Below are 18399 nucleotides of genomic sequence, written 5' to 3' on the forward strand. Positions count from 1 at the left end.
TAGGAGTTTGGAGTTGCCAGCTTCCCCACAGTAATTGCACTGCTCTACAGCCAAAATGCTTCTGAAATAAATGTAGTCCAACTTTACTAATTCTGGGTCACTGAGAACGAAAATGATGCTTAAAATTGTTGATTGGCTCTAGTTTTCAAGATATGCTATTGGGTCAGTATATACGACCCTTGACTTGGGAATGGTGGAGGATAAGTGAGTTATAAAGGGAAGGGATCTCAATTTAAACCAGAAATGACTAAAATACATCTTTGACTGGATCTATGAATAAATCTATGACTGGGTTTGGACAGTACTTGCTTTTTAGGCAAAACAATGAATGATGCAATCTGAAGCTAGTATTGCGGCATACATGATATGAATTGCATCATGTTATTCCTAGAAGTCATGGATGATGCAATCATAATGAAGCTTACATCACTCTGCTGAACAAATTGCCCTATATCAGCTCTAGAAATCATACAGTGTCGTGCTCTCTTATTTGTCAGTGTTTGATTTTGCAAAGGGACTCATTTCTGTTTAGCCAAAGTGAGCAGAGATGCCTCGTACTTGTGTGAACAGTGCAGATAACTTCTGCTATGTTTGTGGTGAAGTGACTTTTGCATCACAAAAGTGCAGTATAACCACTATGGTTAAGAAAGCCTATCACCTTTATTTTGGCTGCAAAATTGGAGATCAGGACAAGAGGTGGGCCCCACACATATGCTGCAACACTTGTGCAACAAATCTTCGCCAGTGGTTGAACAGGAAAAGGAAATCTATGCCTTTTGCAGTGCCAATGATTTGGAGCAAGCCAACAGATCATACCAGCAATTGTTACTTCTGCATGGTGCCTCCAGTTGGGAAAGGTGTGTCAAAGAAGAAAAAGTGGACTGTGCATTATCCAAACATTCCATCCGCTATACGCCCAGTACCCCACGGAGAAGGACTGCCGGTTCCTGATGCACCAGAATCATTCTCACTTGAGTCAGACGAGGAAGAGGAAGAGGATGAAACTTCTGGTCCTGAACCATCAGCATCACAGGACCCACATTTTCTCCCATCCTCCTGCTCTGAACCACACCTGATAACACAAGGTGAACTGGATGACCTTGTCAGGGATTTGGAACTACCCAAGAGTAAGGCAGAGCTTTGGGCTCCAGACTACAGCAGTGGAATCTCCTGGCAGGCTATCAGGGCAAATGGAGCCCATCAATGCTTGCAGACTATTGCTGGACAGTGACAAGAGATGCTCCATTTAATGAATACAAGAGACAAGCCAAGAAGCGCCGAGTAGATAGTACATAATAGTTTTTTGCCTTTTGTTTTATAATAAATTTTATTTATATAACCCTTTTGCTGATTTTTAAAGTGTTACATAAACCGGACAGGTGAAATATTATCATGTAAAGCAACCATAAACGTATGAAAAGACCTAGGTTTACAATTTATGATTAAAACTCTACTATCTACACAATATACATAGACATAAAATGTAAAAATTTTAATATCTTAGAAACAGTAGCCAATCAGTTGTTTTAATTGTCATATTTGAATTCAGCACATCAAAATACATAATAAATATCACATTTTATCTCTGAAGCAGACGACTTCTCAAAAATTGTAGACCAGTGTTGTCTCTCATTTTTCCACTGTGAGAAAAGTTCTCATTCTGGTGTCCTTGTAGTGCAGAGCAGGGAGGAGCTCTGCATACAGTTCCAGGAAGGTGGCTTTGCACATCCAAAAAGTCTGCAGCTACTGCTCATCATCCCATACATGCATCATGATGTGATCCCACCACTCAGTGCTTGTTTCCCACCCCAGAACTGATGGGCATATGCAGCTGCTCCGTGAATCCCAGCAGTAATTTTGAATTGTTTCTTTCCATTGCACAAAGCAGGGCAGGCACTACAGATTCACATTCTGTTTCCCACTCATGTTTCAGAGTAGAAAACGCCTTATCACCTTTGGTGGAACACGTTTCACAAAGCAATCACTTGACGGCTATGTTTAGATGACTTCATTTACAATAGTGCAGCTACTGAATCTCTTCTGGTGAAGACGTTCTAAACCAACAGAAAAGCTCTCCCATCGGCTTAATAACTCCTACCTCTGCAAGGGGCAGATTGCTATGTCTACACTGGTGCTTAGGTTGATATAACTTACGTGGCTCAGGGGTGTGGATTAATCACACCTCTGAGTGATGTAAGTTATATCTAAGTACTTTGTAGTGTAGCCATAACCTATATCTGACCTATCAGTCCTCACCCTCAAAGGAAATCTGCACATTGCCTTCAAAAGACAAACTTGGGAGCTTAAATTCATAGCTCTGCCAGGCACTAAAAATCAGGAACTGAATAGAAATACTGGTTTTATGCAGAGGTGAAAGTAAGCTGGTACAGGCCAGTATGGAGGACCAGTAAGAAAAGAAGACTGACTGAGGGAGGGAGAGAGAACCTGCTCCCTGCATAAGAATAGCTGTTCCCTGATGGTTCAGCCCCCAGGGCTAGGTTTCTGGCATCCTTGTTAATTTCACTCAAAGTAGCTGGGCGGAGGGGGTTAAGGGGAGGGTGTATTTGACCATCGCAGGGGCAGTCCTTTTCTGCCCCCGGGATGAGGGGATCTCTCCAATACTAATATACACAACAAATAAAAGCATTTGGCTGCACAGCTTAAATTCAGAGCTAATAAAAGCAGGTGGAAGGGGAAAACTCACTGTCACATTGGTTTCTCATCTCCTCCCTCCCCCTCCTCCAGCCAGACTGCAGACAAGGCTCTGCATTCCTCCCCCCACACTCCCAGCAGGGGTTCTCCTCTAGGTTCTAGCTTGCAGTAGACTGGCTGAGATGCATCCTGCTGCTGCTGCCTGCAAAAGACCTGTTTAAATTCATCTGTTCCCTGTGCAGTTCAGTGCCTAGAGTTAGGAGCCGTTTCTAGCATCCTTGTTAATTTCACTCCCAGTTGTTGTTGGGTGTGTGTGACCATGGCAGAGGCAGTTCTTTTCTGCCCCCGGGATGAGGGGATCTCCTAAACACAATCAAAATCAGGAACCATTTCCAAGTTCACATCTATCCCATTCCCTCCTCAGCAGAGGATCATGGTTGTGATGTCCAAACTCCTTGCAGATCCTCTTTGAAATGTTATTGTTTAAAAAAAACAACACAAAAAACATGAAGAACATGGTGGAAAGATGTGTCATGATGATTAGGGTTTATTTTGGGCAAAGCAATTTTGCTAAAGCAACTAAAGATTCACGGGGACAGCAAATAGCCCCCACAGACAAAACCACAAAGGAATTGGAGGGGAAAATTGAATATTCAGGGAAATTATTGTGCCTCCTTTGAAAGAAATGGTAGTTTTGATTCCAATCCACTCTCATTATATATTGATTTAAACACATGAAATGTCCTTAGGACATCTGGTGCCATCTCAGATCTCTCTTTGTTTTGTCCTGCCTGCAGAGGGCAGACGCTGAAATTGACAAAACTTTCTCTAAATATCTTGTATATTTCATGAAGGCTATTCCAGTTGTCCTTCATTCACCCCTGACTTCCCCTCCCCCTCACCCCCCAGCTCCCTCCCTGGCTGGCTGGCTGTGGTTTTTGCCTTGGTTACTTACACCTTGGCAGACCCAGCCCAGCGGCACCTGCTGGCTCTCTGCAGGCAGCAGCCCACAGGGACTGGTTGCTGGGGTCACTGCTGGTAGATGGCAGGCTGCAGCTGTATTGTTTGTGACACATTCTTACACATACACATACATACAGTCAGAGGTGAGAGTAACCCGGTCCAGTCCGGTACAGTGTACCGGCAAGAGCCAGTATGCAGTGCTGGCCCATATCGACTTCCACGGTGGGGATTGAAAGGGCTCAGAGCTCCTTGCCACTGCGGGCCGCCCAGAGCCCTTTGAATCCCTGCTGCAGCTGGGATTTAAAGCGCTCAGAGCTCCTCACAGCTGTGGGCAGCCCAGAGCCCTTTAAATCCTGACCGTGGATCCAGCAGCTAGGCTGGGGTGGGGATTTAAAGGGCTCAAAGCTCCCCGCAGCTGCGAGCAGCCCAGAGCCCTTTGAATCCCAGCCACGGCTCTGGTGGCTGGGCTGGGGCAAGGATTTACAGGGCTTTGGGCTTCCCTCAGCGGCAGGAGCTCTGGGCCCTTTAAATCCCTGCCCCAGCCCCTCAAAGCTCAGGGTTCCCCCTGGCAGCCAGAGCCGCGGGCCCTTTAATTTGCCCGAGCTCCCAGCCACCTCTGCAGCTGGGAGCCCCTGGTAGATTTAAAGGCTCTGGGTCTCCCAGCCACAGCTGGTTCCCCAGGGCCTTTAAATCTTGAAAGGCCATGCCTCTTCGAGATGGGGCCATGCCCCCTCAGGACTCCGGCAGTACAAGTAAGTCCTGTAAGTTACTTTCACCCCTGGATTTATGGCTTATTACAACAATCTATAACCTATTTAATCCCCCTTTTTGTCTTATGACTGCAGAGGTGTTAGCTGGCCACTCTACCTTGAATGGTCCCTTACAATATGCGCTAATTACTTATGCTAAACAATCTATTCCACTTTGCATTTTGCTGCGACACTGGGAGTACCTTGCGGAGACGTGGAGAAGAGCTTGGTGTAACTCAGAAGCTTGTCTCTCTCACCAACAGAAGTTGGTCCAATAAAAGATATTACCTCCCCTACCTTGTCCCTCTTTTAAGATCAAGAGATTCAAACGTGACTAGCCGTGTAGAGGCACCCAAATGGAAACCTATTAAAAGGCACTCACCCTTTGAAAATCAGGTCCCTTTAAAGGATTTCTCAAGGGCGGGCACCAAAAATCTTGGCTGTGGCCTAGTGCACTGGATTGGGACTTCAGGAAACCTGTGTTATTTTCCCAGCTCTGGTGTGCTGGGCAACCTTGGTACGTCACTTCCCTTTGCTGTTCCTCAGTTTCCCCAACTGTAAAATGGGGATAATGATACTGACCTCCTTGGTAAAGTGCTTTGAGATCTACTCATGAAGAGTACTAGGTATTATTATTACTAATGGCTAGACTTGCCCTGAGGAGTTCCTTACTCTGTAAGGAGTAAGCCCAGGTACCTGAGTCCTGAGCTTTCTACACTGGAACATGATACCTGTCTGTCTAGTGGCTGTAAAGTCAGTGACATAATCATGCCAACACTAAGGTTGTTTACTATCGCAGAGTACATATGTTGCCCTAAATCTAGTTGCTTATGTAACTGTACCACTCTCTTTCAAATGCCGACTTGCTGCTCAGCTGATAACACACGCTGTGAGTTCTGTGGGTTTATTGTACTGATCTATTCAGCTGATTGCTACTGGCTCTCTGGTGCATTAGCCGCTGGTTCAGCAGAGGTCCCCATGGGTATTTACAGGAGTCCGGAGCTTCCAGGATTCCTTGTTGTCATACTAAGTGACAGCAGTTCAAAGGTCAGATCCTCAGTCAGTAGAAACAGGCATAGCTCCTTTGCAGCCATTTATATCAGCTGAGAAGCTGTGCCTATGTTTCTATATATAGCAACTCACCTTCTGATATATCCTTGAAATCATATTTAATGCTGTAAGCAGGACTCATCCCTCGAGTGTCTCTGTGGCTGGGTGCAGTACGGTAGTCCTTTCTCTGCTCCCAGTGTCCCTGTAGGTTGTCAGCCTCACCTGGTAGGATTTCAGTGGCTCAGCCCTCTGTCCAGGTCACACAGCCAAAATGAACCCCTTCTGGGGTGGCAGAGTCCAATAAATAATCTATCTGCTTTCACCAAAGTCTTCAGCCCTGACTCTGAACCCTTTAAATTCCTCCCTTCGCTCTGGCTTCCAAACAAGTCCTGTTCATTTCTTGGGGCTTAGGTTAGGCTTGTTCCCTGCTTCTTGGGGTTTACACTACTTCGTTGGTGGGGGAACTGTTAGAGAGCTTACTCCTTCACTCTCACACTTCCCTGGTCCTTCTCGTATGAACAGAGAGCAACAATACCCGAAGTCCAAAAGTGCAAACAATTCAATGTTTATTGGGGTGAACTTTCAGCAAGCTTAAATTCAAATTCCTTTTCCTTATTTTAGAATCCCAACTTACTTCCTGTTTGCCCCTAATTTATATAGTAATATTCTCAGCTATACCTTAACTAATCATTTTACTAAAATGTACCTAACCAGTCCTAACGTATTGTAACATGATTAGCTAACTGATTATATCTCACCACCTTAATTAGTTTACACCCAGCAAAATTAATTATATAGCAGACAGAAACAATCACAGAACCAGGCAGAGACCATGCAAATAAATATACAAAACAATACAGAAGTGAGGATTTCACAACTACATTTATACAGACATGAGAGCTTTACAACTACATCTATACAGACATAAAGGTTCTCCAGTTGTGTCTATTGATAAGTGAGTTCTTACCAGACAGAAAACTATCAGACTAAATTTCCTTGTACATGTTTTGGGCTCTTCCCTTTCTCTGGAGGTGATAGATCGAATCACCTTCCTAACAGCCCCAGATTGCCTTATCTTAATATGACTAGTTTGAAATGTGAGGATGTGACCATACATTTCCCAGTTTATGGCTGCTTAGCTGAAGAACCAGGCCTCATACTGTCACAGTAAGAGAAGGCCATTACACAGACAGACAGTGATTTTGATTCTTTCTTTTATATCTCTATAACTAGCTAAGTGATAAGAATACACCTAAATTCTTAAAGTATAGGCCTTTGCAGATAGGCCTGAATATCTATATCCTAACACTCCACCCCCTTTTTTTTTTCTCTCTCTTTTTTCTTTTGGGATCCTCCTGCATGGAAAAGCATAGGACATATGGTGACACATTTCCTGATAGGGCCAGGCATCCAGGCGGAAGGTGTTGATATTCCATTTGTCACACTGCTCCTTGTGTAATATAGTGCCCTGCACCTTCACTCGTATGGGCATACCACACCTATTCCAATTAGTGTTCCAGACTTCCCAGTATAGTGGGCCTGAGAAGGTTGGGTCCGGGTTGTCTAGTGCACTGAGGGGGAGGGCTTACTACATTACGTATAGGTTATAATTAGTGGCTGTTCGCTAGGGGGTCTTAATTGTTTCCATATACAACGTAACACAAATACAGTTAACAATACACCAGCTGCTATGATAATCCACAGCAACACTGAGAGTTCCCACCACTGCAGTATGGTCCAACATCCTGGCTACCACCAAAAACACTGCTTCTCCTCCTTTGATAGGGTTAAAATTTTGTCAGCATCATCCTGTAGTGTGTATTGTGTGTCCAACTGTTGGCGCTTGCAGCAAGTTGATCTTGTAATCTTTGTGTACTTTTGTCCATATTGTGTGTCCATTGAATATCCACAGTGAAATTTGGTATTGTCCAAACCAGTTCAACTACTTGGTACAGCCTGGGGAAGTAGGTGCTGGTTTGTTTACAATGTTTTACAATGATTAAGTCCACTGACTCATTGGTGCACCATAGTTCAGGTGGCAGTGAATAGAAGTTCATAATTTGGTCATATACTGGAAGGATTTTGCCTCCTAGTGTTATATTGCAGGATTGCATACATTCCCAACAGAATACACTATACCCCATATATATTACCCCTAAATGCCCCCCCTTTGCAATAGGCCATTGATCCCGCTCCTCCATAGTCATAGGAGAGCGGCACATACATATTCCTCCTCTGGATATACAACTGCTTAATGTGATGACAGTCCAATTTACCCCATTCCACCCCCCCACACCTTGGGGCGTACCACCCATGTAATAGAGTGAAAGGACACATTAAAAAGTGCTGGTTGCACCTGCTCCCACAATGGCTCCCATACATTTGCTCGTCGGGGAATATGGCCTGCCCCCTGGTCAGGTCGCTCTCTCCCTGCTAACCCAGGTATACAAGTGCAGCCACAGATAAACCCTGGCTAATCCTCAGGCTCCTGTGGCCAGAGAGAAACATTTCCCTATTCCTCTGCTCCCAGACAGCTTCCACACTGCCCTGCTAAGGGCCTGAATGTCCTTTTATCTGAGCTTGCTGGTCTCTGACTGGCTGCCACTAGTCCATGGAAGGTCACGTATCTGTAGTTTCCAAAATGTCTGCAGGAGCTCCTTTGCTGCTTCATTCCTCCCACTTCGCTGTTTCCTGGGGAAGGGTGTACCAGGACCATGAGGCCTCCTGTAGAGAGCCCTAAAGGCCAGGTGCACCCTGTCACAAACACTTTCATCTCAGTGAATAGGCTGCTAATACAACACTTACCAGCAATGCTCACCTTTGAGAAGTTTCCCTGTTGTCCTCTGGGTCAATACAGACAAATCTTTGGGGCTGGTTCCTGTGAAACACAGTCCAGAAAGTCTGGCATAGCTGGACTTCAGACTGCAAAGTCCTAGGGAGTAGCTATTCCAAAAGGCAGGTGTTATCAGAGACCACTGCCTTCTTGGGCCAGTCAATACTGGCACCATATTTGTGGTAATAGAAATAATGACAAATTCCAGAGGGGAGAAAGGCATTGGCTTTCTTTGTGCCATTCAATCCTTGGCTCTCTGCTAGAGTTGGGTGAAACTTTTCACACTGAACTATTTTTTGGTGACAAATGCAGATTTGGTAACACAAAAATAGTTTGTGAGTTCATGTCAACTTTGCCATATTGTTCATTTTGGGGGAACCTCCCTCCCCACATTTCTGAAAAAAAAACCTCAACAACAAATTGTTTTGATGTTTTCTAAGTGTAACCTTTCAATGTTTTGACTTGAATCAACTTTTCATTTCAAAATTTTCTTTCATTTTGTTTTAAAAAAAATCTAAAAATGATCAAAATCTAAATGAAATGTTAGTTTTGTGAAAACAAAACATTTTGTTCAACCCTAAATATTGCTTTTATCTTTGTGATTTGTGTTTTTGATTTGATCCCAAATAAAATTTTTTCTTAACTTTTTGAAATTGCCAACAAACGGAAAATTCCATAATTCACCCAGCTCTAATGTCTACAGAGACTGGCTGCACGGGTGTATCTCACTGCAAGATGACACAAAATACCCAGAGATCAGGATTTAAACTTTTAAACAGGTGGTTTATTTAAAAAGTAAAATAAAAACATCCAGAAATACAACCAAACATAAAAAGATTGAGTCAAATGCAGGACATTTAGGCAAGTTTCAATATATCTTACATGTTCCTATAAGTTACCACACTTACAACTACAAGGGTACGTCTACACTGCGTAAAAAACCCATAGCACTGTTGTCTCAGAGCCCGGGTCAGCTGGCTTGGGCTCTCAGGGCTATGAAACTGCAGTGTCGCTGTACAGGCTTGGGATGGAGATCGGGGTCTGAGATCCTCCCCCTTTATGAGGTCTCAAAGCCCAGGCTCCAGCATGAACATCCACACTGCAATTTTATAGCCCTGCAGCCCAAGCCTCACAAAGCCTAGTCAGCTGAGCCAGGCCAGCCGCAGCAATGCTTAGGCTCTTTTATTTCAGGGTAGACATATCCGAAGGATGACTGTTATAAAGGTCACCTCACGCTAAAGATCCCTGATTTCCAGATAGGCTTTTTATAGCTGGAAGAAATTTCCAGTGATTGCTCTTAAAGGACCTGATGCAAGGTCTATAGAAGCCAGTGGGAGACTCTGCCACCCCACCCAATCTTCCCACCCAACTTTCTCCTATAAGGCTCTTCTCAAAAGAAGCCAATAAACAATTAGAGAAAAATCACTCAGTCACACGACAGGGGAGGAAAAAGCCACGCCCGTCTGTTTGGGGACTGGCTACACCATGAGGATAGGGAGACTGGTTATAAACCAATGGCTTCCTTCTTGCGGCAGCCACGTTTGCCTGAGAGGCAATGACCTCTCTGTCTAGATAGGGTTCTCCAGCCTTTTAGCTGTGGAGGAACCAGGAGATGAGGAATTTCTCATTATGGCCCGGGCCCCTTATCCCCTGCCCTCCTCTGCAGAGCAGTTGCCAAACCCTTGGGATGGTGTGTCATAGGAGTTGAGGCCATCATAGTGGGGTTTTTGTTACCCGGTGGCCTTACCTACTAAGAACTAGGCCTCATTTTCCATGGGACACCAGGCTGCCAGATGATAATGCTTTCCAGCCACTGCTGACCTGCGGCTAGATTATCATCAATGATATGGAGGCTCCAAAGTCTGTGCCCTGCACCCACCCACAGTGAAGGCCTGTCTGGGTCGCTGTCTGGGGCAAAATCCAGTGATGGAGAGAGAGCGGCCATAGTCACTCTGTAACCATTGGATACTGGCTACCCTGTTCCAACGCTGTTCAAAGCAACAACACTCTGGCCGTTACCCCAGTGCAGCAGACCCCTGGATCAGGACTTTCCAGAGTGTGTGGCCAGGGGCAGCCAGGTACAAATTAGAGCATCCCTCAAGGCTGTTTTAACTAGATCAGGGTCAGGATTCCAAGCTGCCATTCCCTGTTTCTGTGCTGGGTTCTGTGCTGATGGAGGGCTGAATGGGGACCTGGGAGAGCACAGTTAAATACACAGGTGATTGTCACATGTTTGTTTGGAGGTGCTCCTGCCCCATGTTTCACTCTGGCCCCCTGCCCGCTCTCAAATTTCTCTGCCCAGGGGGCACTCATGCACAGCTGATGTGTTGCCCCTTTGACAGATTCATTGACCAATTCCCCATGCAGCCTACAAGGAGCACGGGCTAGATGTTACCTCTTGGTTCAAGGTAGAGCAGGCTGGGAAACATGCTTTAAAGTCTCATCTGTGGGCAACACACAGGCCTGAGCCCATCCTGGAAGAAGGGGAGAGCAGGTCCCTCGGAATGCAAGACAGGGACCAGGGGTGGGAAGAACATTGGCAGTAACTGAAGGAAATCTGTCATGCAGGCAGGGGGCCAGAATTTGCTCCTCAGAGAAGGAGGAGCTGCTGCTTCTGCTCTTGGGCCAACTTCTCCTCAGGTTCTTTCTTGAGCTCCCCACTCCGACTGGTCGTTTGGATCATAGGCCACATCACTATAAGTTGGTGGATGAGGCAATTCTGCAGCGGGCACCATGAGGTCTGCCCTGATGGTGTTGGGCACAATCAGCATGGACTGGAAAACAAGGAAATCAGCCTCTCATTGGCATCATCATCACCACCACTATCACCTGCACGCAGTTTCGGAGGAATGCCCACCGAGGTCCATGGGCATCTCTCCAATGATTCCACTGGACCATGTCCTGTTCACCAGCAGCATCCGCTACACCCACTGCCATCTTCCTGGCATCATATGAATCATAGTGGCCACCACGCCCATGTTACCCAAGCCCCACTACTGCGTCCCTGAGATATGCTCTGCTAAACAGGGATGGGGTTAAATGGAAGCAAACCTCTCGCCATGCTTCCCAGACATGGAGCTGCCCAGCAACCCCGTGGGATCAAAACACTCACCTCATGGGAGTTGAGGCGGGTTGCCCGGCACCAGAAGAGTGCGGTGGCAACTGCAATGCAGAACTCCAGAATGGTGAAGATCAGCAACACAATAGAGATCCCATTCCCGGCCTACTTGAGAACAGAAAACCACAACAGCATAGCCATTAACACAATATACCCCCGACCAGGGGTGAGGCTGCTCTGTGCTACATACAACTCACGCCCCCTCCTGCCTCGAGCTGCCCCCCACCCCCCCGAGTCTATTCTTGAAGGCACAAAAATCCAGTTCTACTTTTTCTCCTTTTCTAATGGGGTACACCAAGAATCCATTTCAGTGGGCCCCTCTAGTTTCAGCTCAGACTTTTCTATCTGCCAGGATGCTGCACCCCAAGGGCCAGATTCTTCACTGGTATAAATCAGCTTTGAATTGGCTTCAATGGAGCAACACTGATTTACACCAGCTGAGGATCTGTCCCCAGTGTCATCCTCAATCCATGTTTGCAGGGTTATAGCTGTGTGGGCCCCAGGATATAGGTGAGGCAAAATCTTTTATTGGACCAATTTCTGTTGGTGAAAGAGACATGCTTTCCAGCTAAACAGAGCTCTGCTTCAGACCAACAGAAGTTGGTCCAATAAGAGAAAGATTTGCCTTTACCCACCTTGTCTCTCTCTAATCCTCAGTCCATATTATTTAGCATCTAGAATGTCCTGGGCACATCCCCTTCAGATTCTTGACTTAGACTTCAGCACTAACAAAGAGGAAGCCCCATCCCTTCTCCAAAGGAATCTATCTCAGGGTTTATGCCTTGCCCAGTGCATGATGGGACAAGGACTTGGGAGTTTTGCTGGTACTGTGTGAAGATTCATGGAGTACAGTTTAGGGTCCCACCTCAACAAAGCACTTTCATTCCAATGTTGACCTTTTTATACTTTTTTCTTTAAAAAAATATAAAAAACAATGAAGTTTGTTTTGAAATAGTCCTTTCAAAACGTTCTGTTCTGTACATGCTGAAATGGGACATTTCAACGTTTTCAAAACTGCTTTCCCTCAATTTTTCTTCCTAAACAAAACATTGTCACTGCTGGCACATTTTTAAATGTTTCAATTTTGACAAAAGCAGCATTTTTTGTCTAAAAAGGCGGTCACTCTCAAAATACCAACCAATGCCAATGTAATTTGTGTCATGCTCATCACCTTAGCATCTCATCTCCTCGCCACTGTTCCCATACCTACACAGAAGGCTAGATCCTCCTCTCTCACCGTCTCTCTTAGAGCAACAACAGATCTCCCCAAGATGTTCATTCCAAACCAAAGATCTGTGAATAGAAAGCTGCTGGTAGGATATAGACAGTCGCTTACCATCACTAGATAGTTGTAGTAGTCATAGTTGGAGTGGTATAGTCCATTTATATTCAGATCTATTATGAAAGCCACTATCCCAAGTAATGCAAAGATGGCACTGATGACATTCATGGTCTGGCTTCCTTTCACCTGGAACATACACACAGAAGGGAGAAGGCATATTGCTAAATGTTGATGAAATAAATAATCAGCTAGAATCTGGTTATTAACTTGCAAGTTATCTTGCAAATAACTTGAACCAATCCTCTAATCTGAAACCATGCATCTGTGTCTCCTGGCTTTGTCTGGACCCAGGGGGTAAAAATCGACATTCTGGAAACCCAGCCTCTGAAGCGTTCCTGAGGGTTGACCTAGAATAGGAATCCCCAGAAATCATGAGACGATGTTCCCAGCCTGGGATCTTGCAGACCAAAGAGCTCAGTAAGATTAGATGTTAATATGGAGAATGAGAACATCCATAGCTACATTAGACAGGATTAAAATTAATTTAGACTAGGTATAAACTCTCTTACTACAGAGAACAAACCAGACATCAGCTATCTGTGGGTAGAAAGGAACTTTCAATAGGGGCAGGTTATGGGGTTTCTTGCATCTTCCTATGAAGCATCTGATATTGGCCACCACCAGAGACAGGGTTCTGGGCTAGATGGCCTTGGGTCTGATCCAGTATGGCAGTTCCTGTGTTCCTCAAGTTTGGAGGAGCATCTGAACTTTGGGTGTATAGCTGGCCCTCATGAGGTTGGTCCATAATTTGGTTATAGCTCCTCATAACATGGCTGCAGCTGTGCAACTGAGAACTGTTATTGGTGGACGAAGGTTACGAGCCTACATTTAAATCATTGGCCCCTCTGTGTCCATCTCCCTATTGTATCCTTCTCCCTGGAATATGTCTGAGGTGATGGTTTTCATCATTCAGACAAACATCTCAGGACTTAAGAGTGAGGGCTTTTCTGATCTTCAGACAAACCTACTCACTGGACTGCAACATAACCTCCCTCTCCACTCTCTGAACTTTTAATGGAGGCCAAACCCACACCACATGCTACAGGGGGATGCCCTGAAATATCATCAGATACTTCATATGAACCCCATACCTGCCCTGGAGATGCTCCTCTCCCACACCAGAAACCACACCTCCTGGGGGAGAGAAGGAATTCAGCCTCGTGTTCACCTGCTGCCTGGCATTCTGCTTTCACTCTGGTTAGAGTGGAGTTAAACTAAAGCCTCCGAAGGGAAGGCAGTGCTAGGACTCACCGCGCATTCGGTCGGACTCTTCTCGGCTCCGATAGACAGGCAGCCAGAAATGATGAACTGTGTGGGGAAGGGGAAATGATCATTGGCAGGTACACCTTGTTCATGGCTGGTTGCAGGGCTGCTACTTGCCGATTAGGCCTCTTTACCAGATATGGCCTAGCTGCAGAACTTCATTATATACACCAGATGCATACGTTGTAAGATCCTTTAATGCACTGTCAGGAATGACTGCTGTGAGCTTAAGTAAGGCATGTCACACACAGCGCTGCCTACTGGCAGACCAGTATAATATGGTTGACCATGCCATTACTGTCTCATAAACTTTAAGGTCAGAAGGGACCATCATGATCACCTAGTCTGACCTCCTGCATATCGCAGGCTACAGAACCTCACCCACCTACTCCTGTCATAGACCCATAACTTCTGGCTGAGTTACTGAAGTCCTCAAATCATGATTTAAAGACTTCAAGTTACAGAGAACCCACCATTTACACTAGTTTAAACCTGCAAGTGACCCATGCCCCATTCTGCAGAAGAAGGCAAAAAACCACCAGGATCTCTGCCAATCTGACCCCAGGGAAAATTCCTTTCTGACCCCAAATATTAGACCCTGAGCATGTGGGCAAGACCCACCAGCCAGATACCTGAGAAAGAATTATCTGTAGTAACTGAGAGCCCTCTTCACCTAGTGTCTGATCACCAGCTACTGGAGATATTTGCTGCTAGCAGTCATAGATCGGCTACATGCTATTGTAGGCAGTATCGTCATACCATCCCCTCCATAAACTTATTAAGCTCAGTCTGGAAGCCAGTTAGGTTTTTTGCCCCTACTACTCCCCTTGGAAGGCTGTTCCAGAACTTCACTCCTCTGATGAGTAGAAACCATCCTCTAATTTCAAGCCTAAACTTGTTGATGGCCAGTTTATATCCACATGTTCTTGTGTCCACATTGGCGCTTAACTTAAATAGCTCCTCTCCCTCCTTGTATTTATCCCTCTGATATATTTATAGAGAGCAATCACATCTCCTCTCAGCCTTCATTTGGTTAGGCTAAACAAGTCAAGCTCTTTGAGTGTCCTTTCATAAGGGAGATTTTTCATTCCTCAGAACGTCCTAGTAGCCCTTCTCTGTACCTGTTCCGGTTTGAATTCATCTTTCTTAAACACGGAAGACCAGGACTGCACCTAGTACTCCAGATGAGGTCTCATCAGAGCCTTGTATATTGGGTATTTACACTTCCCTGTCTCTACTGGAAATACCTTGCTTCATATGTCCTAGGACTGCATAAGCCTTTTTCACAGCCTCATATTATTAAGCTATGGGTCTCTTTAAACTTTGGGATAACTTCTGGCTCCCCTAAGGGATCTGTCTCTGATGGAAATGAGGCAGGACCGCAGACCCCTTCTCTCTGCTACGGCAAAGAGGATGGCGAGCTCAGGAAACAGAATTTACTTCTGCCGGAAAGCAGTTACCTCTCTGGACTCCTGCAATCAGGAATCTTTGCTCTCTGGCTGGAAGGTGGGGTTCTCCAGGTAAGTAGGCCCTATACTTCAGGCACAGGGCCACTAAGGCCCAGACCCTCAAAGGTAAGTGGCTGCTTGACTCCTGTGGAAATCAGTGAATTAAGTCCCTAAATAACCCTGAGAATCCAGGTCTGGGGCATGGACCATCTTTTTGTTTTGTGTCTGCACAGCACTTAGCACCATGGGGTCCTGGTCCAGGACTTGGAGCCGCAGGAGATACTAGAACATAAATAATAATAATCCATCTAATTCATCAGCATTCCGATCCTCTGTATGTGTCTCTAAAAGACATTGCAAGTGAGGGATAATACCCTCTGGGTAGGCCATTGGACAGTCATACAAACCCAGTCCTTGGTGAGTAGAGAGGAGAGAAAAATGGGCTGTCCATGGGAAGCCAGTCTGAGGTGGCTGAGAGGGGAGAACACAGGATGGTCATGGAAAGCCAGCCCAAGGAGGGAGGAGAGGGGAGAATATGGGATGGTCATGGGAAGCCAACCCAGCCTGAATTCATTCAGTTCTATTTATGCTACTCACAGACACTCCTCCCAGGAAGGGGATCTCTCCAATCACAAAGACAGAGGTGTAAACGTTGGTGATGGTCATCAGGACAATCCCAAAGCCAATGTGCATGAAGCCCATCATGATCTGGATGGTCTGAGAGAATGATCACAGTAATAACATGGGTCACAGTCACCCCTACCATCACACTGTTGACTTTACAGAGGGGTGCCCAGCAAATCTGCATTTTAAAAGCACCGTGCAAATGCAGCATGTGCTATGTACAGGCCATTAAGGGCACTGTTGCAGCTTATCACTGAGTAGCTTGTGCTTTTTCGCTCTGAAAGTCAAGAGTTCAGACTCTGCTGTTGACTCAAGCAGGGGTCAGTGACACAAACATCAACTAACACTCCCATATTCTCCCTGTTTGATAGATGCAGAAATTGAGGCAGAGCAGTGAAGTGATCTGCTGTAGCTCTTCCACGCAACCAAGCTGGGTTTAGTGCTCAGCAGTGGTTGACTCCTAGCCACACTGAGCTCAGGACCATAGGCCAGAGCCAGAGGAGAATAAGAGAAGGGGAAAGGCTGGAATTGCTGTGATGAGTTCTGACATCCTCAGTGGTGTCTGGGAAGAGCATCATGAAAGGCCCTGAAGGCAGGACAGTGCAAGGGCCGGATTTCTTCTTCTGCCATATTCTGGGACTGTAGATGGTCCCCAGCATCTCCCCCTCCATGCATGGCCAGCACCCTTCCTTTTGGGGGCTGCTCTTTACCCAGCCAGAGGGAAGCCCTGCAAAAGATGCACCCCACTGCCCCAAAGCAAAGCTCTGTAACCCCCTACCTAGGACGCAGCTCTGCAGAAACCTCAGCCTCTGCCAGCAGGAGAATGGGGCCTATGAATCTGTCATGTTTGGGAGCTGTGCTTTGCTCTGTGGAGCTCCCGGCAGGAGAGAACAGGTCCCAGGGGTTCTGTGGGGCTGCCAGCCTCTGCCCTCCCAAGCGGAGGGAGGGAGCAGGACTGGCCCTGGAAGCTAAGGCAGAGCAGAGTGCCCTCAGGTGGGCAGGCCCTGGAACCCTCCCATTATGCTCATGCTGGCACTGGAACTCTGCTCTCTTGACACTGACCAGAGCCCCTGCTGCTGTCAGTGACACGCTCATCCTGGCCAGCTTCCAATCCCATGGCTGGTAGCACCTGGGGGTGCCAGCTGGAACAGGTGTCAGCCCAGTTCTGCCTGCCCCTCCATACCGCTCCCCTGCTCTCTCCACCAGCTGGAGAATCAGGCTTGCAGGCCCCTAAGCGAGAGGCAGGGTGACCAGATAGCAAGTGTAAAAAACCAGGACAGGGGTGGAGGGTAATCTGCCCCTATATAAGACACAGCCCCAGATATCCTGAGTGTCCCTATAAAACTGGGACATCTGGTCACTCTTGCGTGGGGGTCACCTTGCCACACAAGTGCCTTTCAAGGAAGAGCGGCCCAGGCAGGGGGCCCCCCGAGGGGCAGCTGCAGGGGGCTTTGGCTGATGGATTTCCAGCCCAGGAGGGAGCACTATGATCCTCGTCTGACAACCCGCATAACACAGGCCAGGAGCGGGAGCCGCCCCACCTCTCCCCGGCACTCGGAGGCGGCTCAGGCCCTGCCAGTCCCCGCACCCCCCCCCCTCCGCCCGGTGCAGCCCCCCCCCCGACTCTTTTCCCATCTCTCAGCCACACTCACCCCCATCACTCGGTTCTTCCCCTTGGGAATCGTCTCCGCCGTGTACATCACGGCGCGTCTCCCCAGCCGTATGGTCCCCTCCCCTGGCATGGACGCCACCGGCGTGTTCGCTCCCAGCCCTTCGGGGTCCTCGGCGACTGGACCCGAAGCTGCATCAGCCCCCCACCCCCCTGCTCCCACGTCTGGCTGAGCCTGGACCACGAGCGCCGGCCCGGCTCCCCAGCACCAGCGCTCCTCGGTGGGTAGGAGCCGGGGCGATCCCATTGGCTGCCGCGCAGGATGAGCTCACGGAGATAGAAGTGCTGGAGGACGCGCACACAGCAGGGAAAGGCGCGCGGGGGGCGGGGGGCGGAAATTCATTCACAAGCGCGATCTCCAGCCCTGATTATGCAGGAGTAGCAACTGGGATGCCAGCCCGGGGGTGGAGGGGAGCTGCAGCCCCCCCGCCCCCCGGCTGTGGCTGCGGCTGCTGCTGCCAGCATTTCAATCCGTGCCGTGAGCCGAGGGAAGGAAACGCCAGTCCCAGGGCTGATGGGGTCGTGGGTCAGAAGCGGAGAGCGAGAAGAGGAACCGGTATTTACAGAGCGGACCTGCTGGAGCCTGAGGTTTCAGAGGAAAGTGAAAACTCTCGTTTGCAAGGAGCGAGAGCAGGGAAGTGTCTTCACGCAGAGGCGCACAGGATCCGTGGGTGACCACTGTGCTCCC

General features: G+C 47.4%; 1 protein-coding gene across 1 annotated transcript; it reads right to left on the reverse strand.

Moving 5' to 3' along the window:
• Positions 1-9034: 9034 nt before the first annotated feature.
• Positions 9035-18074, reverse strand: LOC115650688 (membrane-spanning 4-domains subfamily A member 15-like). Its single transcript, XM_030560967.1, has 6 exons — positions 17695-18074; positions 16016-16135; positions 13959-14015; positions 12702-12833; positions 11360-11470; positions 9035-11021 (listed from the first exon to the last, which is right to left on the reverse strand). Exons 1-6 carry the CDS (start codon positions 17956-17958, stop codon positions 10884-10886), a joined length of 822 nt encoding a protein of 273 aa, XP_030416827.1. The 5' UTR covers positions 17959-18074; the 3' UTR covers positions 9035-10883.
• Between the last annotated feature and the right edge of the window lie 325 nt (positions 18075-18399).

Source organism: Gopherus evgoodei, chromosome 4 (genome assembly GCF_007399415.2).
Source record: "Gopherus evgoodei ecotype Sinaloan lineage chromosome 4, rGopEvg1_v1.p, whole genome shotgun sequence".
Lineage (NCBI taxonomy): Eukaryota > Metazoa > Chordata > Testudines > Testudinidae > Gopherus > Gopherus evgoodei.